General features: G+C 32.4%; 1 protein-coding gene across 1 annotated transcript in view; it reads right to left on the bottom strand.

Annotated features, from left to right (window-relative positions):
* stw (straw) overlaps positions 1 to 24,350 on the bottom strand; it is a 59,924-nt gene that overhangs the window by 6,379 nt on the left and 29,195 nt on the right. Inside the window, exons 2-4 of the mRNA XM_070646626.1 lie at positions 6,709 to 7,084; positions 6,260 to 6,544; positions 3,131 to 3,606 (exon numbers count right to left, since the gene is read on the bottom strand). Coding sequence (XP_070502727.1) covers positions 3,131 to 3,606; positions 6,260 to 6,544; positions 6,709 to 7,084 — 1,137 coding nt within the window. The remainder of the gene's footprint in view (positions 1 to 3,130; positions 3,607 to 6,259; positions 6,545 to 6,708; positions 7,085 to 24,350) is intronic.

Below are 24,350 nucleotides of genomic sequence, written 5' to 3'. Positions count from 1 at the left end.
GTTTAGAATTCCAAAGGTGCTGCTTAATGGATAGATTGCGTTTTAAAGCAATCAATTGCTTTTTGCAAAATATTTTTCTGGATTTTAATTCAAAATTATATCCCAAGGAGGTCGTAAAACTTAAGAATTGGGTGTTGAACAAGCATAAAAATGGGAAAATTAGAAAAATGAAAATTACACGAGCTATAAAAAGTTATGAAGCTAGTAAGAATACAATTAAGCATCGTAAAATCTCGACTCATTGCAATGACTCGAAGCAATCGAGTCTCGACTCTTAAAATAGTAAAAGACTTTCTCGTGTCAGATAATAAAATATGAAATTAAATTCGCTATGGATAGATGAGACAATTAAGATTAATGACAGATTATGGATGAAAGATATTTTCAGTATAAAAATTAAGTTATTGTGTTCAATATTTACTGCTTGTGAATCATGAATTATTTGATATTGGGGAGATTTTTTGTGATGGGAATGCTGAAGGTAAGAGCATTCTTTATGACGTCTGGAGATTTTATTATACTTCATGGGAAATATATGAGTGAAACTTTGAGTTATGGGATGCTTTTTGGATGTTTTATTTTGGAAAGTGAGTATTTTATTAGTCTGGACTTTATTTTATTGAGCTGTGGAGATTCTAGAGGGAAATTTAATAGACAATGAGGTAGCTAGCATAGTACTGTGATTTTATGACGGGATTCTGATAGTCTTTTCGGGATTTGATACAATTTAGAGTTGTTAAATGATGACGTCGACTACTAAAAGGCTTTGACTCTTATCTACAACTTTAAATGACCTCATAGAACATCATCATCCTCATACAACATTCATGAGTGACCTGTATCATGAAATAGATGCAAAAATAGTGTTTTCATGCAAGCTTGACTCTGGCGTTTAGCTGAATTCAACAAAATTTGACTGGTGCACTCTTAGCATGATCCGATAGCACTTGGTGTTCGCTAGGATACCATTACGTCTCCATATTAATGGCAAAACGTAAAGTTATCCTGCCGGTACCATTACGTCTGATTTCGACACATTCGGACATTAGTCTCAATTTTTGCTGGATCTAACTCCATGCCAGAGTCACTGTTAGTTGCCCTCCTTATTTCATGCGCTTTTTGGGGTTATTTGCAGTCAAACTATAAATACAGAATTCACTTGACTGTCTAGACTCTAGAATAATCCCTAACTAACTTTATTGTACCTCAGAATCCATTAAATGCCTTATCCATAATGTAAATTCATCAAAAAATTGTAACCAATTCAACAAAAAACCCTTTAAACAAAATTCATGAATAATTAAATTTAATCCCAAAGTTTTTCAAACATCATCAAATTTAATTAGATTTTTGAAGAACAATTGAGTTTGACTAATTAAGTCTACAAATTTTATTTTCATCTACACATCTCAAAAGCTCTTTGCTAGAGCATCAATTAACTATGAAGTACCTCCATCCATAATTCCTGACAATTACAATTGATAATTAATTTTTAATGGATTTTTGATTTCTTTGTAATTCAGCGTTATCAAGTCAATAAGTTGAAAATTGAAAGTAAAATAAATTTATAATTTAAAAAAAAAAAATTACTCAATTAACGTAAGAAGAAGAGCATGGAAAGTGGTTCAGTGACTTTTATAACAAACTTATTCTATGTTGTATATTTTTATGACTTTTTTTTCTACAACTTTACTCGTTGGAATGACGCAATATGAATCAAAAAAAGTATCATAATTATTTAATTAAAAACTTATCCAATTAATTGATGAAATTGAGATTAATTGAAAAATAACTGAAAGGCATTATTGATTGCCTTGAAAGAAATGAAATATTTAGGTGCATGTCATACACATCTAATTTTTTTTTTAAAACTAGGAAAGAAATAACAAAATTAATTGGAAATTATATAGCTTTATACAATTTATTAAGCCTTTTGCAATCAAGAGCAACCAAACTATTTATTAATTAAATTCCATTACTCATTGAAAATTATCTATGTATATCACCTACATAAGTGAGTTTAATGCTAGAAAAAATGAGTTAATTTTGATGCGTGTTCTCATGTGTAAGACTTCATTAAAAAGCTCAAATCAAAATAAGATATTTCAAAACATTTTTAATTGATTGGGAAATTGGATTTGGGGGGCGTAAGCAAGTGACGTTTAATATGATAAGTGATGGAGTTGTCTCCACAGGCACACGACGTAAAAATGTTTAAAAATCCGGTTTCAGGCAAGAGTGACTATAGCGTCAGGTTAGATTCGATTGAATCCGACATTAAGCCATAGTCAAATTGGCTTGGAGCTGGATTTTCGGCAATTTCAACGTCATGTGCTATCCGTCTATGAATAAGCTTGAAAATCAATCTAGAAAATTCAGGATTTTGGGATCTAAGACTCAAAAACTCTATAAAATTGAAGAATATTGTCAAAAAACGGGCAATTAGACACCTTCTGAATATCCCTAAATTCCAAAGCACCATTAACATCATTTACCACCAACTCCACATTGATACCAACATAAATTTCCATTCAGTTGCTATCGTAAAGCACTGACGATGCAAAAAAAAATATTACGCTTTATTTTACGAGCCATCTACAGCTTCTGTACGAAGGTAGGCAGTCTTCGCACTGCGTAAATAAACAATATATCATCGTATGCATGCAAACAGTATGAAACACCTAAATCACTCACTGTAATTGCTCTTCGAGTAGAGTTTTTGATAAAATAATCTCTGCTCATTTGGACGGTTTAATATTATCAATAGGATGTGAAATTTATGAGAGGAGAAGCGAGTCTGCAGTGAGGATTTATGGATGCTGTTAATTTTTGGTGCATTTATGTGTTTCTGCCGCGTTTTCTTTAGTTTGATGATTATAATGCAATCCTAACACGATTAATAGCTAAAGCTACAAGCTCATCAAGATGTTTGCCTTACTGAGTCGCTTCTTTACGAATAGAAGATTGCCAAGTCATTTACGAACGCTACAATAAGAAATTCACTTTCTCCCTCGTCAACTATTCCCATGAACCATCATTAACAAAAGATAAACAACGTCTATAAATCACATTCACTTATGATCTCCCAAATGTATATTTAATAAATAAGATATAAGCAATAAAGACTCACCTGAGAACGAAATAATTGTGTTCACATTGACTGGATGAACTGGTTCTCCATCTGTTGCAATAACAGTCAAACCGTGACCTTCAATTGTAAGTTGAGCGGGACAGACAGTACAGAATGAATTGATCATACGGAATCGATATCGTTTGCCGGGTGTCATTGTGAATACTTCAAGTGGTGTGTTTGTCATAAAACCGGTATTTGGATCACGGAACTGTCCTTTACCGTTAATCAATAATGACTCGGGATCTTGACCAGTGTTGACGGCTAAACGTCCTGGGAATCTTTCAGCTGAATCTTCGTGCATCCAATCGTTTAAGAAAATTGTGTGTGTTGTTAAATCATAATCAAACAAGTGTGAATTTGGATCACGAGATGGTGGTTGACGTACAATAATTGCACCATTAATACCGTCAATCTTTTGTAAGCCAGTATGTGAATGCCAGAAATGTGTACCAGCATTTGCAACCCATTGATATCTATGAGAAAGAGTAAAAAATTAAAGTTAATGCATTTTTATAATTAACATACATAAATTAATGCTGTTTACTAAAAAAAAATATGCAATTAAGACAAGTCGGCGGCATTTGAGGCAATAATAAATAAAATCTTGACTAGTGCTTAATAGCTATGCACATTTTGTTACAGATATTAACCTCTTAACATGGTACTCGAGTTATCAAGACTGTTTTGCAGTGTTTTTTATTGATAGCTATTAATTTGGATTACTACACGTAGTCTAGTTCTGGCTCAGTGGTGGATAACCTGTGTGTCGCGGCACAATAGTGTGTATGGCCAATAATTGTATGCCATCAACTCAAAAATGCCATGCCAACGGTACGGCTTGTGTGATTTCATTTGAAGCTTACTATTAAGGTGTGTCACGAAATAATCGGTTATCCACCTCTGTTCCACCTTAAAGCTTGTGAGAAAGATAACAAAAATGGACAAGACAATAGCTTTGTGCATGATAAAATGGAATTTATTATGTCTACAAATAGTAATCTAATATAGCTCTTAAATGGAACAAATAATTTTTAATGAATTTGAGTCTAACAACAAGACATGACAAAAAACCCCTTGAATTTTGAATGTAAGAAGAAAGTCAAAACCAAAAACGAACAAAAATACTTCATTAATTCTTAATAGCAATCTCGTCTCACACAGCTCACCAAAATGAAAGTCACTCAAGAAGTGCCTCAAGAATTGCTAAAAATTTACATAGAAATCGCATGATGTCTTATTCATGAGGGTACAAAACGTTTAACAAATTAAATATAAAGTGATTCACGCAGCGACTTAAAACGCCTATTATTTAGAGATATATACCTAAAAATGAAAAATTCATCCAAAACAATTTAAATGCTTTGCTCAGCTTGACATTGGTCTATTACTTATGTTTTATTTAGTATTATACTGGTAATGAACTCATTCATTCAAGTGCTATCATGAGGCTACTTTTGTTCATCTCAAAAAAAAAGTGTATCCACAAATGGCACACGAAACTTTTTTTGTGTTCAAATATGAAATATTCTCACGATCAAAAGCTATTTTAATCAGATAGTTGTTTATGATACGATTAATCAGGTGATTACTGATTTGGAGTTATTAAGAGAGCAATTTATTAAATATAGATGAAGGTTGAGTTGAGGTTTAAGGAATTTTAATGAAAATTGAGTAAAGTAGAGATTAATTAAGGGTTTTGGATTTTATATAGTCATATCTGCCAATTCAGAATTCTAGATTTTTCTAGGCAAGTGATTAGGCTATAGACTGCGTATCTGTAACTCTCTTTTATGTGAAGTTGATTGTTTGATTCTCACAATAAGTGTATTGCAATATAGATGCAAAGGATTTGAAAGTAAATTAGATTTGAAAGACTTTATACTTAATCCTGCACTCCAAATGGAGTTTCCATAGGAACAAAATGAATATTGGCAATCCACATGACTTTACAATGTCTGTTAAACATAGGAAGATCGAAGAACTCATAGAGCATTTAATATCAGCAATTGGAAGACGAAAACCAGTGATAGAACTAGTTTCTGACGACAACTGAGTGAGTCCATGGATTACTGATGATATATGTATGACTAACGAAGTTAGGTTAATGTCGTTTGAGACATATAGTCAGCTTTCTTGTCAAATCTCATTAGATCGTTCAAAGAAACAATCAGAATTTTTGTGAATGAAAGTTGGTTCGATTCCTACTTGATACTGGCTATTCTGACTACTCTGACAATTCAGAGTTATTGTATGAATTATAAATCATGAAAATAGGATTCACAAACTATAAAACATATTTCAGGCTTTATTCATAAGCAAACAAAGTCTCTAACAAAACTTATAATTGCCATACAAGTTTGCTAATTAAGAAGTTTATTGCATTTTCACAATCTAGTGAATTTGAAATTCTAGAAAATGAAATATATCTGACAAGCAAATAACATGAAATAATTGGAACACCCATCATACATTGTGAACATCAATACCAAAACATGATTTTAATTGAGACATCAAAAATTGTTTTACAACCTGCGAACACAGATATTTTAATTAAATTTGTAGATTAATCTCTTTTACATACATTTTAATTAATCTTTTTTTTAGTTCCATTGAGAAACAATAAAAATTGGAAATTTTTGACAAAGATCATGCCTGAATTATGATTGATCAATGTTGCCTTGTAAAGCTTTTAATTAATCCGTTACTTTTAATTTCGTAATAATTTGTTTAACACATTTTTTCGTCAATTTGCAATGCATGTTAATAGCCATATTATGGTCATGTAAACAAGACTATAAAACATTTATTTTATTGAGACAAAAGGAACAAAAAAAAAGAGCTTGTCAAGCGTAAGGAAATCTTGATAATAAAAACAGAAATTTCGTCAATCATGAAATTGCTCTTTTATGGCTGAGCATCACAACTAGTCGCAAAAAACTAACTTTATGATTGTTGTCTAAATTGCACCATAATTAATTGCTTATTTCTCTTTTATGATCATTCAAGTTTGCATCACATATCACTTTGATGGAACATTAAATCATAGTCAGTAACAGCAGATGCATGTAATCGATGCCAATTTTGTCACCTTTGTCTTAATTGAATTAAAAATGATTTTCAACCAACCTGAATGTATTTCCTTGTTGAATTGGACATTGTGTTACGAATGGTACACCATCATAATATTGTGTTCCACGTTGCCAGATACCGTGCCAATGGATTGTTGTTTCCATACCTTCCATATGATTTTCAACATCAATAACGACACGATCTCCCTCACAAACTTGAATACTTGGCCCTGGAATCATACGATTTACGGTCAATATACCACGTTCGACACCATCAGCGAGAACACATTGACAGTGACTCCATACGGTATTTGTTGCATTTGGTGTACACACTTGACATGCTCTGTAAATGGGGATTAAAAATTGAAATTAATTCATGGAATTTTAATCGTTTTTTAATTGCTTAATATGATGATTCTGTCTATACATAATGATCGATGATCAGCACATGATTCGAGTATGGAATGTGTGAAGTTAATTTGTCACCATTTAGTGATTGATACTTACGCTCCTAATACGGTGTAATATTCTAATGTGAAATGATAATAGCAAATTCTAGGTGGTTCGCCTTCACGACATGCACGTGCACACTCATCAGGAGCTGATAAATTTGGATTACGACGTAATTCAGCTGTCGCACTTGATGTATAATCTAAATGACGGAATGGCGATTTTGGATTTGGATTAGCAAAAGCTGGGAAACCAGCACTAGCTGGTGCTCTAAGATTTGATGCACTTGGTGCTCTTGGTGTTGATGCTGTAAATCTATTGGATGCTGCTGATCCGCTGATTGATGGATGTGATTGAAGTACTGTATGGGTGCCACCTGTAAATGGTGCTTGCCACCATTGTGATGCTGATGCTGATTGATCTCTATTTGAATCTGTAAATGTCAAATGAGAATTTTTATGAGAATTGGGTCGATAATTAATCTATGATTATAATTTATTAACAGGATTGGCTATTCTTTATCACTTTTTTTATTGGCTACTGGGTATATACGTGTTCTTACTTTGTGTACGAGCCTTAATTTAATTGCTCATAAAATTTGACAAGAATCAAGTCAGTTGTAAACTTGCTACAAATATTTAGGTGTGGCGGAACTAGCTATATTTATAGACTATTAATAATTAATACGAGTTTCTGCTTCTAGAACCATGAACTCACAGTATGTAGTTACTAGATCTCTACATGTCTCATATCCCTCATTCTTCAAAGCCTATATCAATATGTAGCTTTTATTTTTAGAGCTGAAAATGATTTTTTCCCATAGATATAAATATTTTTGTGAAAGTAGAAGCTAATGCCATTACAGCTGTGTTTTATGTTTGTCAAGGTCCAAAGAATATGAAAAAAAAAAAAGATATACATTTAAATAAATGTGAATAATCAGAAGCAGAAAATAAAGTCTTTATTCAAAGAGTTTTTCCTCCTATTAAGCTAGAGAAATGAAATGAGATTTTCTCATGCTAGATACTTCATATGCAAAGTTTTTTTTTTTTGTAGAATAATTTGTCTTTGATGATGAAGAAATTTTCATGCAAACTTGAACATTTCCTTAATTATTATCCCAAGTGCTTGATGAAACTTCTTGAAATGAAATTCATTTTTATGAGATCCTTAATTGGTCAATTTTGTTTTTAAAAGAGTCATGCTTTAAGGTTGCTTTAACAGGTTTTAAAAATGTTTTTAAAGGTTTGATGGTTTTTGTTCACTTTTTGGTATCAAGCATTAACCTTTGTGAGATATTTGAAGACAAAATTGTAAGGAATAGAATTGAAGTAAATTAGCAGAAATGGCTGACTGGTAGAAGGTCGGGTTTCTGGATTAAGAGAACTTAGTTCGAATCCTAAGGAACTTATAGTCCGATTTTGGAAGCTTTTTCGTTGTACTCAGTTCGAATCCTAGATAAGAGTTACTGAACCCTTAGTAAAGATCTACCTGATATCCATGTATCGACATCCCTTCCTATTCATGTCTCAACAGGCAATATTCCCATTCAAATATTTTATATTGGCCCTTATATAGAATGCAGTGTCTTATTGCCCACAAAAGGCATATCTGGAACATTAGAACTTCATAAGAAACACGGAATTTTAATTCAAATTCCACCAACTACTGCGCATTATTAATGATGCATGTTAAATTCCCACAATATTCTACCTCATATAATTCATAAATATGTAGCTTAAAGTCTAAAATGATATTAAAATTTAGAATTATCTATAATGTCCTTCCAATCGCACATAACTTCTATTACAGTTCTATATAATTCCAATTCCAATCCCTTTTTCGATTACGATCTATTCATTTCCTCTCCCATACGCTATGAATAAACAAATAAACACCGTTCGTAAATCTTAATTTATGACTATATTACCGGCCTGTAATAGATGACTTTGTGGTCGGTAATGAAAAATTATTACACAATATAGTACATTTGCACATGACCTTTGGAGTTGAATATGGACTCTGTATGCTTCATGCCGTGATTATTTAGAAAATAAACTTCAAGAAAGTGAAATAAGATTGACGATGATGGAACTGGGTTAACTATCTTTCTTCAAGTGTATGCTTTTCAACCTGTCACCTCTATCATTTTACGATGATGTAATGGGGTAAAAAAAAGGTAGAGAACAATTTTACAGCTCACAAGTTTGAAGTGCTATTCACAAATGACTGTTGTAGGTTGGTAAGGCATAGACATTAAAATGGCGAGAAATACAGAATTGAATGAACATTATTTGCAAATAAAGTTGGCATTTTATCTTCATGCCTTTTTGTGCAATAGATCATATTTATAGCTCTCAAATGGGCTTATATTGTTTAGAATACAGCATTGAAGCCTAAATAGTTTCCAAAAACTGAAGGCCATTTAAGCTTGACCATAACTCTTATGCATTTATGTTGTCGTAATAATATCATGGCAGACATGTGCAGCATGACTCATATCTACATTTATCATCATTTCTCATTTCCTCCATTCCATGCTTTATTTGGTCGAGTCTGAATAACTTATGAGACAATTACAATTTCGCGCGAACCTTTATGCAGCTGTGAGCGAGTATTTAAATTGGTGCAAAAAATGGGAAACAAGAAGCAAAAAAAGGTAAGCAAAAGAACAGAAATCATGGGAAGCCAACTCATGCAAATCTCATGCCCTTTTTTTGATTGCCTGTGTGGGCTGTCTTGTGCAACAATACGATGTTATGGTCTGCTATGCCTAGCAGCGGCAGTGATCTCTTTTTTTAGTTCATAAACTATTTTATTGTTCAAGTACGACTTTATAGTCAAGATTATTTGTCTTATAAATCATTTGTTGCTGAAGAAAATCACAAGTCGAGTGGAAAAAGAGTTTCACTTTCATTAAGACTTACTATGACAGGCTGTTTTATATGAAAATTGGATTGTGTGCATTTTGAGCTTAAGGTATTTCTGTGCCGATCTAGATCACAATCTATAGTTCTGATTGAAAAACATAATTGATAACTTTAATAAAATATTGAAGGTTTTAGAAGGTTGTGTATGGCTCGATTGAAAGTTAATTGAATTCCTTACATTGTTATTTAATGGAAAATTCCAATTAAACCTTTATCGTGAAGTCAATTTTCAATTAATTTTCCAATTTTCTGTTGGGTACAAATCGATCCAATGTGACTTTCATTTAGATTGGATTCTGGAATGAATTTGAGCAATTATTGAAGTTTTATATTGAATTCTAGTTTTAAATGAAATTCTAGGTTATATGCTTTATTGGACGGACAATTCAGCATAACTGCGTCTATCTCACCTCATTCCAGCAAATCCCCAACTGCTTTTTTAATCGTCTACAAGCAATTTATTGACATTAACATCATTAAACGTCTGAATGGTCTTGAATCTTTGGGTCTGAACCAATTTCTATCTTCTTACTTTTCACGTTTTACTTTTTTTTGGTTCAAAGAAAATAAGAAACGGAAATAAAGAATCGCATTTAGCGCTTAATTAGTGCAGGTAAGTTTTTATAGATGAAACAAAACAATGAGCGTCGAGAAAAGAAAAGAGAGAATTTCTTCATAAAACAATTTAAAAATATTTCTTTTTCTTATTTTCATTAAAGTGGGATGGTTTGTGGATGACGTACAATATGCTTCTTGTTAGAAAAGAATGTCAGGTTAATGTGTGGATATAACGAATTTGCAAATAATTGAATGATAGAACCCAGAATAGCACAAAGTTGATTAATAGATCTAAAATCCAGTACTAGGCTTACATGACTCTGGCATGGTGTCGGATATAAATCGAATCCGTGACCAATTCAAAGTCACGCCGACATAAGGTAGGATTCTTGGTTGATTAACCGATGTGTGCTTTACGAGAACCAGAAACAGAGTCAGGTGAAAGGCCTTTTGTTGCATTCTAAGCTCCATATCAAAGCTTGGATACAGTATGTAAGTAAATCCAATATTTAAGAAGTCTAGACAATGTAACCAAGCTTGTAATCGACTTAAATCAAGAAGACTCGAAATTTGCATGCAATATTTAGTCAACTTCGTCAATCAAGTTTAAAACACTGGAGTGTGACACTCCATAAAATCAAAATTGCATTGACATTCCATATTTTAAGCTACTACAACTCGATAGTCTACAAATTGAAGTCTATTACGACCTCATAATCCAATTCTATGACATCCATAACTTGTAAACAACTCCAAAATTTATTAAAAATACAAAAAAATTTTAAAAGCATAAAAAGAAAGAATCGCGAAGCGTTGAAACGAAAAAAGACATAGCAGTGGCTGTAACATTTACTCCGATTCTTTTATGTTATGATCGAATAATGACGATTGTTACAAAATAACGAGCGTAATTTGCATTCTTTCAACCTCATCTCATTCTTTCATTTCTTTTCATGCGATAATTTGATTAAATCGACCTATTGTATATACTCCGTACTTTATTTTTTTTGGGTGAAAATTTACTGAACAAATTTTTAAATTTAATCACCATTTCACCGTGAGACATGACAATGTAAAAGCAATTCTTTTTATTGTTAATGACTTGTAAAATTGCATCAAGTCGAGTTTAAAAGAAAAAAAAATTTCCCGAGAAATTGTAACAAGCAACGGACATCTGTTGATACTTATTATTATTTTGATTCGGGTTGATGGTCATGAACTGAGTCATAATCAAGCTTTACAATTAATGATCGTGATTTACATCTTTATTCATTGCTGTTTTGTATCCTTTAAATTAAATTCATCGCAATTGTGCGAATGGGGAGGGAACGGGACATGATGAGGTCAGGCATGAAAAAAAGCAAGCAACAAAAGAAATGAGCGAAAAATTGTTAATGGCATTAAAATGAAAAGGCGCACTCCGGATGACACTTGAGAAATTGATTATTTATTCTTGTGTGCCTTATTTTTGGCCTTCGAGGGTTAATGCAGACAGAATTTTTAAATTATTATAATTATTCATGAAGGAATTGGGCGTTTTCTTTAAAGGCTCAGATCATTTGATGACTAAACTAAAGTGATGCTTGTTGTTTTTGGGTAGATTGCCCGATCGGTACATGTTTAAATGTTGTCAGGAAGGTGACGAGGCAGTGGTATAATTAGAATCAAGTAAGAGGCAGTTGGAAGAGTCTTCAGGCTGACAGGACTGTGGATTTTAGTTTTATTGAGTAAAATCCAGCAGCATGCTAGAGTTGCGTTGGGATGAAGACATTATTGTGTGACTTTTTCATGCTTTTGGCTTTTTGGTCCATAATTCGAATAGACTTCGATTTAAGGACGAAGACCTGAATTTACTCGACTTAGGGAACAAGACCTTGATACAGTTGAGTAGATTCTATCAATTTAAAATGTTTTAGAGCATTCCCAGAACAATCCAAACCCCCAAAACCTCCCCAAGCAATCCCCAACTAATCTATGCTTCATTTACATCCATAATAACTATGCATGCTACTTTCTGATAAAGATCAGCCCTTAATCATTTCCAACAATAACCCATAAGATTTCGTGACAATTTTTCGCATGACTAGGAGTTGACAGGTCACTTCCACGAACTCCTATTCCACGCATTTGCATTCAACAACTTTTAAGTCATAAAAAACTTTTTTTATGTCCAATGCAAAATTCATTGTTTCAATTTTAATAATAATAAAAAAATATGAACTCATGATCAGGATGGCGATTTAAAACAACAAAATGTAATTAAACTTTTTTAATGTGCTGTGTTGTGCCCACTTATAGCACATTTTATAGTCATTTATAGGGTACAGCACAACATACTTAAATAAGGAAAATTTGTATCAATTCATACAAAGTTATTTTTTCGTTGAGAAAATTAATATCATTAAATTTTGCAATAAAAGTTTTTTGTTGATTATAATGCATTGTAATTTATCATGCCTTATAAAGTCTCTGACTTTTATTATATTGAAGAAATAATTTTCACTCAGTGATTTCCTCATCCAGCAATTGGCCATTTTTATTTGCGCGAACATTAAATCGACAAAAAAAAATTTCACTCAAAATGTATAACAACTGCCAATATATCAACGGTCAGTGAAGCTGCTATGACATGATGCGTGATAAATATTGTAATTAAAAAGCGGTAATATGAACTCAATTTCCATATTAATTTCGGTACTATGAGAATTGTTAAACATGCAATAAAATGTTAATCACCTTGTTGTGTACTATTATTCAATTTTTTTTTTTCGTGTCTGTATAATAAAATGTAAAGCATCAATATACTTTCTTTTTGAATCGATTTATTTCGGCACATGATACATATTGCATGTAAATTAAATCAGTTCAGTATGAGGAAGTGTTGGAATCTTATTTTTCGGTAATTTTTTATGCGAATAAAATGGACAGCTTTTGTGTCTTTTATGGTCTGATATGGTTAGTGACTTTATCACTGGAAATTTTGAAGTTTAATTGAAAATTATGTGGAATTTACTGCTTAGTTTATGTCCAATGCAACGATAATTGCTGTGCAATGAGCAATGTATCGAGAAAATGGTTTAAATGAGCATTGTGTTACGGTCCATTGCAGTACTTGGTAGTTCAGTAGATAAGAGCACTTGATATGTGATCGAGAAAGCGTGGGTTTGAATCCCACTCGGATTATTGCTGTACTTTCTTCTCTGGAATCTTAGTAATAAATAAGGGTTGTCGATGTCATGATCAAGACTTCCTGATCTCGTTTTGAGATTTTTTCGAGGCTGAGACTTCGGGAAGTCCAAGTAGTAATAAGGTTACTGAATATGTTCTCTATAATATTGACAAAAGTTGATACTATGCTTCTAAATGAGGTTCTTGGGGAATATTGGTCAAATAATTTTGTCAGCTCAAACATACTCAATCATCTTGTAAATAATGGACATTTCTACACTGCAATTCAAGTGCAACTAACAACAAGCAGCATCTACCTTCAAATTACATCAAACAAGCCGGACCTTAACCAACTTGAACTTACTTTATCTACTCAACTGTATGTGTCTAGCTATAATATTGATAACTATTGAACATGCTGTGATATATAAACTTCTATGGCCGACTATTCGCAGGCTGTTCCAATCAAGCATGACAAAAATTCTCAATTGTTCAATTTTTCAAATACTTAATATCCACACTTAACTAGAAACTGCATTTTTTCCAACTAAAAAACTAATTGAAAACTAATTCCATTCCGCCTGCATGCGAAGAATTATTGGAAACTCAATAACATTTATGATAACTCAACAACCACATTTCATGGTTTTGCTATTAGAAAGCTCCTTAAGGTATTTTTTACTGATATAATTGCCGTGCACAAAACAAATAACATGTATAAATAATTGGGTACTTAATGCTGTAATTTCTTTACCTACTAGGAAATTAGAGGAATGTAATTTGCATATCGATTAATACTTGGTTAATTTGTTCCACTCACACAGATTTTTTTTTTAATATTTTTTTAATTTTTCCCAATCTTTTATGACCTAAACTCTTATCTTGCATAACCATTAACGAATGTATGTGATCACGTGTATTAAGTCATACGAATCATAATTTTTATTATATGAAAAATTATTACATTAAAAATGCTCTAAATACACAGTCCACACAAAAAAACTATTGCATGCACAAACCGCAGTGCAATGACTCGAAAAGCTTTTTTTATAATTAAAAATTTTTCAACTTTTAGGTATCCATAAAATATGAAAATCAGTGTCATATGAAGTGAGACATAAAAGTGCTGTAGAAGTGAATATTAAAAAAAATGAATTTTTTATGATGTCCGAGTTGCTGGGAATATGACTGCTAAATGGGATTTATAGACTATTAATGTCAGGTGTGTAGCTAAAGGGGCGTCATACCCGAGCTGCATGGTATAATAAATTTCAATTTTGTTGTCAAAATGGAGTAAAATCTTCGCAATGAAGCCATTTATTGTCATTTTGGCGTTTTGCCAACAATTCGACTATGTAGCGTTTCCTTAGCAACTAGGAATTAGTCGAGTCTCAGTTTTGACACATTCTGGGACTGAGATCTGGTCTGAAGATACAAGGTAGTTTCCTGAAGTACTAATCTCAATAAATCTCGACACCTAGACCAATAACTCTTAGTCTCAACATCATGAACCCTTCCTAGCAGCACATGATTGAGATCCAGACATTCCTAAGCTTTTATTAACAATTAAGACAAAGCCAGTTAGCCGTATAAGGTCATACAATCCCCTATAAACATGCATACTGCTCGGGATATCTCACTTGATACATGCACAAGGGAGTAAAATTTTAATTAAAATGTCAAGTAGCTTGAAAGTCTGCTTGAAATCACTCCACATGGGGAATTATTTACTCATACTATTTATTAAATAAAAAAAATATCTTAATTACGAAGAAAAGTTTGAAAATTATTTTTAATTGCTCGCTTTTTATGATAGATTGTATTTTTATGTATTGGCAAAGTAAGTGAAATAATTATTTGCAGTCTGTAAGATAACTTAACACCAAAATCTAACAGATTAAAAATAATTAACAATTTTTTACTTCTAATTTTCAATGCTAATCTCTAAACTAACTTTCTAAATGCGTACATGGAAGAAGAATTAATTTTGTAATTGGGCGAGTAAATCTTCTTTTGCTTCAGTTTTATGCATCAGCATTTATGTAGTTCACTAATGCTTGTGGTCAGTGTAAACAGAGCAATTGCTTTCCGGCTCATGAAGTGATAGTAAATTTCAAGTTTTTTTCATTTTTTGCTCTTAATCACTTCCAACTCAGACTCTAATTGAATTTTAATAGACTGACTTGTTTTTTGCCAAGGCCGAGGAACTGGATGATGGATTATCTGCAACATTGACTTTCTAGATTAAATATTAAGTTTGACACACCCACGTTTGACAAATGATTTTTTTATGGATTATTACTATAAGTTTGTAAATTTATTGACAGCAAATTTTATGGTTTTTGGTATGTCATGTGTGGTAGACATGAGCATAATTCTCTTTAGTAAGGTCTGACTTTGATAGAAGTGTCAGGTCACTCATGAGAAATTGACAGACTAATTTAAATATTTTAAATGTTTGATGGAGTAAAGGATATGGAATAGAAAGCTTGATATTGAAGTGTAGGATGTGGATTGGAATTTTTGCAATTTGATATTTGAAATTAAGACTAATAAATTTTATTGGGTAGTGAAATTTCAGTGAATTGAGTGTCTTTAGGTTGGGATTATGAGCTTCCTGGTTATGCAGAGTTGGAAAGCTACTGTCTATTGTCATTTTCTGTCCTTTATGACCTTCGTCCATCATCGTATTATCAACTCATATGTAAAATAGGTCTATGACTAGTTTTATGTCACTAGAGCATGGCAACTCTGCCGTATTAATGGTAAATCGTGAAGTTGCCCTGACAGCATCATGACAGTTGATTTTGACCTTTTTTTACAGCATTGTGCTGTTTTTGAATGGTACCGTGTTGTCATAAGTAGCTAAAGATACAGACAACATGAAGTTCCATACCGTAAATTACTTCATCGTTACTAATCATTTAACCACAAGTCAATTCCCATAATTTTCCTCACTTTCATCCATTAGCGTTGCCAATTTTAATTCGCACTTTTAAATTAACTTGGTAAACATCATAAACTGTACAAAATAATGTCGGAACCTGACAGCTATTTCACTTATTTTCCGAAATCTTACTCACTCAACAAATTATTGAGACTGTTATTAAACCATGCTTTGAATTGGCTACTCAATTGTCAGATTTTGGCAATAAAATTCGTTTTATAATCCTCAAAATTTGCTGAATTCTTTAACCATTAATTCCTTTGTGTTAAATTATTCTCACAATAAAATTGCACTTGATCGATTTTTAAAAGCCAAATAATTGTTTTGTGGATTGTGTAGCTTTATTTCCTAATTTTTATAACATTTTTTTTGCACCATAGGTCATTAAATCGTGAAATCTTTTGTTTATTTAATGGTCAAAATTTAAAAACATAAGATTTGCAATTTTATTGAACAATGGACATCAATTTGGAAATTTAAGGCTGGTTTGTATAATTTGTTTGAGATGCATTAGTGAATTTATATTATTTGACAAGTTTTGATGGAATTTTAAGGTTATGTTTCCAAATTTGAGAATTTGAGTAGAAACAATCATTGAAATGAGCTTTTTGTGATTATTTTGTACGATAATCTATCCCAAGTGACACATAATAGGAGGTGGAGTACATAAAGTGTCCAAATTGGCTACGAATTGAATGTGCCTATCAAATGACTCCCAAATGGAGTCTTGATTTGTACTGATATGCATATATGAGATTATAAAGTATGTATTGAGTCTTTATTGACTGGTTATCATGCAAAGAGCATAATTTCAAGAGCAGAGTCCGAGCAAGGAGTGAAGGCAAGCGAATTTACATCAAAAATCACCAAAACTTCACTTCCAAAGCTCCACAACCACAAGTTCAAGTTCATAATCTCATCCAAAATTCAAAGCATTTTAAATACCATCCATAAATCATCTGTGCATTTTGGAAAACTCCCCATTTAAGCAAGTAGATGAACACCTATCAAAATAAATTATATGATGTGTCTTAATGGAATGATGATGTTAATTTTCCACATTTAAACATCTCTGATCTGTTACTGCAATCTGAGATTATTAAGACATGTCTACATATTGTTGTTTGTCTTAAGTCCAATAACGATTACGGGTTATTTTAACGATGAGTAATTTTCTATCACTTATGTGAATAATTCACTAAAAGCTTTCTTCGTTTTTATTACGTTAATGCCTTTATGCTGTCCATTTTTTTTTTGCATTTTTTCATGCGTCGCTCTACTTCATGATGTAATCATTTAATTAGTTACATTATAATTTTCAATTTTGGGTGTTGAATTAAATTATCTTATAGCTGCGCACACAAGCTACACAATAAGAAAGGAGGGCAAATTAGTTGAGACAAAAAAAGAAATTGAGTCATGAAAAAAAAACTGGAATTGCCATTTCGATGATTATATTTATATACCTATTGAAATGACCATATATGAAGGTGCAATGGTCATTAATTCTTCATTAATCTTACTTCATGCATTGCTTTCGTCGCCTAATTTTCATTTTCACTTATTAAACGCATTTAAATGGCATAAACTGTTTAATGAGCGATTCTATTAGGTTTAGGCTTTTTGTCATATTTTGATTGTGTAGCTATTGGGGACAGTTGGTTGGTATGTCCAATAATTTGAATTATTGTCGGTTTGGAGCTTTAAATTGAGTGAATTTGGGTTTAAAGACTGAAATTTATGGCTATACAGTTCGATTGTGGTACATGGCTTCTCTTGGATGACCTCTGAAGCTGGCATTATCAATTGCTATATTAGCCAAGTCAGAGTGGAACAGGTAGTGATCAATTGACTCTAAGTAATAATATTGACATTTCAAGTTTAGTTCCACAAATGTCAAGTTTATAACTAGCCATAACCTCTATTAACTTACAATTAGAGGTTGTAGACATCATTTCCAAGACTAGGACTTGAACCTATGATCAATAAGTCAGAATTACAATTATTAAGAGCTGTGACACAACACAACATGATTAACCAGACATTTTACTTCCTAAACTGCTTAAAAAAGCTCAAAAAATCACAATTTCTCAAAAATGTCACTTATAATCGACCCGATGCGGATGCAGAGACATTTAGTACTTTTATTATTCAACAGCTTAATTCGACAATCATTTACTGATTGTTTCATGAGAAATTTAACTTTCAGCAACAATTGATATTTGACATAAAAAAAGAAACATGACAGCTGCTTAAATTTATTTAATTAATTTCAATTATCTCTATATGCTTTCGGTAAAATCGTATCATATGGTTGACACTTTCGATGGAATTCCGATTCGAAACTTTTTATTTATGGTCAATGGCATAAAATGAAAATTATTACAAATTTATATGAAGCATTTCTTTCGATAATTGAGTATGGAATTCATTTAATCAATTAAATGGACAATTTGCACGCTTAAGAAAGTGTCAATCTGTATAGTCATAATTTCATAATACATGTCATAATTGCTGTATTCCTTCGTATTCTTCTTGGGAATTAAATCACATAAATTTTCAATGCTGACAATTATCGCAAATGTAGAGCTGTACGCAACGGCATCTGTTCTCAGTCTTCCAAAATTTATTAATTCGGCAAAACTTTACAAACAGCACGATACCGCTATGCATGAGATGTTATGAATGGTACGCTTATAAATGCCCATGTAAATAAATTGTTCTTTTTAAGGTATAAGTGGCTCCCGTTAGGCATGATGAAATTTTTAGTATTTTTAATGAAATTTTTGTTGTGGACGGCACAGTTTTTGTTCTTATTTTTGGGCAGCTTTTAAAGCAATTTGTTTATAAGAATTCAGAAGAAAGTTTTGGGATTTTTTCATGTTAAATGCTGTAAGTGACAACTTGTGGCTAATATGTTGGGTAATTTTTAATTCTTTTGAAGGATCATTGGTTGATTCATCAATTTTCGGGGAATTTCAATTGCAGCATCAATATTCCAAGTCATTGGAACGACATTACACCAGTGAAAGTAAAATCCCTTTCCAAACAAATCTATGGATCATAAAGCCTCTTCAACAACAACCAATCCTACAAATTAATTCCAATAATTTCATGAAACCGACAAATCTAGACAACTATAAATGCACGAGCGACTCTCGACGATTGAAATGAAATTTTTCCTTTTAATCACAAACTCAGCACGTCTGTCTGTAAAACAGCAGAGAGAGAATTTGTCGTCGGCTTTAAAACTGAATGGATAACTTGACTGCATTGTGATAATCGCTACTTGTCAGCCAGTGTCTTAAAATTTATTTTCAATTTCATTTTCATTCTTATTTCGATCTCGTACATTAAGTTATTTTCACTTTTTTGTCTTTTTGGTCTCTGTGTATTGTCACAAATGCCTGTGAATTATATCTTGTAGATTACTTCGTATTTATGTAACTGCTCCTTAAGAATTAATGACTACAAATAAGAGAGACACAAATTTGTGTCGGCGACTGAAAACAGCTGCCGGTATATTGTCTCTGTTTAAACTATCCTTCCTTAATGATCGTGGTTGAGGGCGAGAAATTGTTAAATTTATTGTAAAACATTATGAAATCCATTAATTGACCTTATGTGATTTACATTGAAATTGTTTTAAAAGAGAGAATTTTGAGGTCGAATTCATTAAATTTTCAATACAGAACATGAGCTTTCGTTTCACTTTTTCTTGGAATTGTGCAAGTCATAATTGTGTCTGTTCCTATAAGGCAAGTGGTGGGCTATCTGTGTGCCGTGGGACACATTGATGTTAGCCTCGGCAAAAAGCGAACACGACATATGGTTCATGGTATTTCGACAATTTCGACAGCACTAGAAACCAGCCTAGAGTGCCCCGAGGCACACAGATTGCAAATCATTGATCCAAAGCTTTAGAGTATTTTGTTCAGGCTTGATGAGGGCTGATGCACAAACTGAAGAGTCAACTCAAAGTCTGGCACAAATATAGAAGAATTTGCAGCTATTTGACAGCACTAGATACCACTCTAGTGCGCCCCGGGGCACAAATGTTGCCAATCACTGCTCTAAAGATTTAGAGTACTTTGTTCAGGCTTGATGGACAAATTGAATACTATAATCTAAATACACAAGCATTTAAAGCTATTTAGAGCTCCTAAAGTGAAAATTCCCCTACCCACGTCACTGCATAGCCCAGATTTTCACTTCCATTACATAATGAATGGATACCAAGGAAAAATGTATGTAATTACATACGAAAAACATAAAAAATTACACATTTCAAGAACATTTCTGCCTTTTTTTCAATGAAAAAAACAAAAGTGAAAATGAGTTTCGTGACTTAATCGTAAGCCGTCAATTTTTCATGAGAAAATGTAACCAACAAAAACGACAGTCAGCTGCTGAAGAGGAAGAAACATTTTTTTCTCCTGTCATTATCTAGATTGTGATATTCACGATGCAAAAAGCATACAATGATGCTATTACGCTTCTTTCTGCCTTTTTTTATCATCCATCTGATTTATTGTAGCCGTAACACTTTTCATTTTCCTTGTTCTAAGCGACATTCATGCATAATTTCTCCATTGTTCACTTTTGTACGATGCGCAAAAGAGTCAGAATGGAAATGAAAATGGAAGAAAAGATGAACTTGTAATTTTTACCATCAACAGATTCAGTTTTTGCAATGAAGCGTAGATAGACAGCATGTCTGTGCAAGGCATCATTTTAAAAAAATGAATAATTTTATTTGAATAGAGGTAGTTGAGGGAAATGATAGAAGTAGCTATGGGTGAGAAGGGTATTAAAGTTGATCATCTGTGTGATGTGTTCTTGCTCATTAAATTTGTAGGATTTGTTGAGATTTTTTTATGGGACGGAGCTAAATTGTTAATGAAAAATTGGGCTATTTGCAAGTTTTTGTGTCTTAATCTTAAGAGGACTAGAGCTGTTCAAGGAATTTTAGGAATTGTCACTGATTGGTTATCAATCATGAATTTACTATGTGCTCTCTGAATATGTTGACAAATTGACACTAGGTCAGTGCTAAATCAGTGTAAAGCCTGTTAAAGTATGAAATTAATGCATTTCCATATTTTTTTCTAGTTCATCAAGCTAAATTCAAAAGTTTCTCTTTAATGCAACCTCATCATCTCCCGTTCACACTCAGCAAGATTAAGGATTAAAAATTTAATTCGAGGATATGATTAAATTCGTGAGAAAAAAAACTTTTAATATAATATAATTTGTGCATAATCATGCTTAACTTGAGCTTTTAAGGATAAATATTTTCAGCAAACTTGTGAAAAAAATGTTCAAAAGAAATAAGGAAAAGATGGAATTATGAGCTTAAAATGAAGAAATAAAGGAGAAAAAGATGATAAGTTTATCCTATAAAAAAACACGTTGCTTCCTTAAAGGTAATTTTCATATATTTTTCACTGGCATCGTTAAAATATTATTATTCGTGTGTATATGATAAGTTTGCTTCCCCCCCGAACAGAAGCTCATCATCCTGCATAAAAGCATGAATTTTCATTGCATCGTAAAAATAAAACTTTTTATCATGTTTCAACAAAAAAATATGAATTTTACGAGTTGAATGTGAAAATTTTTATTAAATACTATACATCCATGTATGCTCACGTGTTGCATGCTTCCGTAATATAAGTAATTTTCGCATTTAAAAATTCATACCAAATGGAATTCTACACTTTTTTTGACATTTGAACAGCATAAAAGATTTTTTAATTTAATAATAATACCCATTGTTGATGTGATGTAGGCACACAAGACCCAACGAGAACACATAATTGATTATTTTTTGATTATTAATTGCAGGGTGGAGATTCTTATTTTTCCGCATGGAAAATTAAATGTCGAAACCCATTTCAAGTTAAAAATGATTCATTGTACGGAACAATGAGAATTCAAGGACTTGTTGCTTGCTTTCCTTTTGCTGTTTCACGCATAGCATTGAGTACGCACCCATAAATTCACATTAAGTCGGTTTGAAGACATGAGGAGATGTTAAATCAATAACAATGTTCAGCTTCATGACGAAGCCCGGAATATGAGAAAATGAGAGAAAATTCATTGAGCAAGAAATAAGAAGCTACAGACACAACTTATAATTATCATCCGTATAAAAAAAGAGCATATTAATTAATTAAAATTATACATTTAAATGAGCAATGAGACATGTGATATGTGTGAATGAAAACATTATTTTACGCTACATGAAACTTCTGTGTACATTTAATTGTGACGATGACTAAACTTGAATATGAGTCAGAGCTGAGATAGTCTTGATATTAATTTGCATTTTGATGATCATCGCGTGATATTGGGAATTTTGTAAATGACGTTTATAGTTTATTTAAACTGGTTTCTTGGATATTGTTGAGCTTTATGCCTGGTTTGCATTAGTTGATGCTATGGTGGAGCTCTAAGTCGATACGAAGTTTGTATGAGAAGTTGACTCTGTACCCAGATCTTAAGAAAGATCATGGAGCTACTCATTTTATATGACAAAATGCTAATTATTGAGGTTCTGACTTAAATTAGGATTCAAACCTTTGAATATGTGAGTTTTATAAAGAGTGGCGTTGAGTCGCTTTTCTAATGCACATGATTAGGGAAAATTTCCCAAATTGAAGATACGATTGCTACGTCATCAGGATAACAAGCCCGAGTGACACAAATGAGGAAATCTCCACCACGGAGCTCCCTAATCTCCGTTTTGGACACATTTATTAACATCAAATGGAGGCCATTTCAGTACAGACTATGGCTCATCGATGCCATTGTCCCGGGACTTTGTGGATAGTCTTGGTCTAGGTTTCGGTAATTTGTTGAGACCAATACTTCTGGAATCCTTAGTACAGACCCGCGACGGAGACTTACGGCCTCTTTGGTTGAGCTTGCTTCAATTCTATCAATTGTAAAGTAAGCCTCCATCATTTATGAACAACTCCCATTTAGTGAGATGCAATAAAAAATGGAAAGTAAAATCCCACATGCAAATTTTTAATTACTGCATCATTAAAAGTAAATATAACAAATGCAGTAAATATTCATTACCGATCAATATTGAGAGTGAAAATTGAATAAAATGTTGAGCACATCTCACTTTCATTACAGAATGGGTTCGAGGGGGAAAACTTTTATGTGGGGGATTAGCTACTAATTTATAAAATGATGTCTACGTGATATTGTTGAGAAAATTGTAAGTATTAGGCTCTTATTTTATATGTGTGCTATTTTAGGAACTATAGAAAATTACTTAAGGGGTTGAAATTAAGGTAGATGAAAATAAATGGCTTTTTGTGGATTAGAATTGTCAAAAAAAATGGGATATCGTTTTATATTTTTATGATTATTATACTTTTGGTCATTTTTGCTTAAATTTTATGGACATATGTGACTGTATCCATGTCTTATGGAGAGTCTGTTTGGAAATGTGGTCTTTTAAGAATTGGATTTCTTGATTAGGTAAGCTAAATTGTATTTTGTGAAGTATCATGTGCTGATATGTGTAGATTTGGATGTTCTGGAAAGCACATGGGACTTGGTCGGTATAATTTTGGACATCACTTTAGATTGGATCAAATCCGGTTCAATTCTAAAGCAAATTAGAAAGGAATTAGGTAGTTCGGACTCCAAAAGTTTAAAAAGGCGTCTCTATTAGAGCTTGGACTTGATTAGAATTGTTAAATTGTAGTCCGGCCAAGTCTGTGGTATAGTCATGCTAGCCTTACACTATATTTTAGAATTTTTTACTTCTTGTGACTTCCAGGTGTCATAGGGATCGCTCTAAATGTTGAACTTTAAAATTAAATAGTCCTTAAATTGCCAAGCTTCATTTGCAGACCCTCAACACTAACTGAGAGTCTGCAAATGTAGCTTGACAATATAAGACGTCCCAAATGGACGACATCCTTAAAAATTAGTCATCAACATGACCTTGACTTGTTTTTAAGTAGTTATTAAAGCAACATATGCACTACAAGTTCCCAACTAAGGAGTCATCAACTTTAAAATGCGTTTGTACTTCCAACAAACCAAAACAACCAGCATTACTTACTCTC

This window comes from Chironomus tepperi, unplaced genomic scaffold (assembly GCF_022539635.2).
Source record: "Chironomus tepperi strain 1889 unplaced genomic scaffold, CSIRO-AGI_Ctep_v1 contig_364, whole genome shotgun sequence".
Classification (NCBI taxonomy): Eukaryota; Metazoa; Arthropoda; class Insecta; order Diptera; family Chironomidae; genus Chironomus; species Chironomus tepperi.
This window is presented reverse-complemented; position numbering and strand designations above follow the sequence as displayed.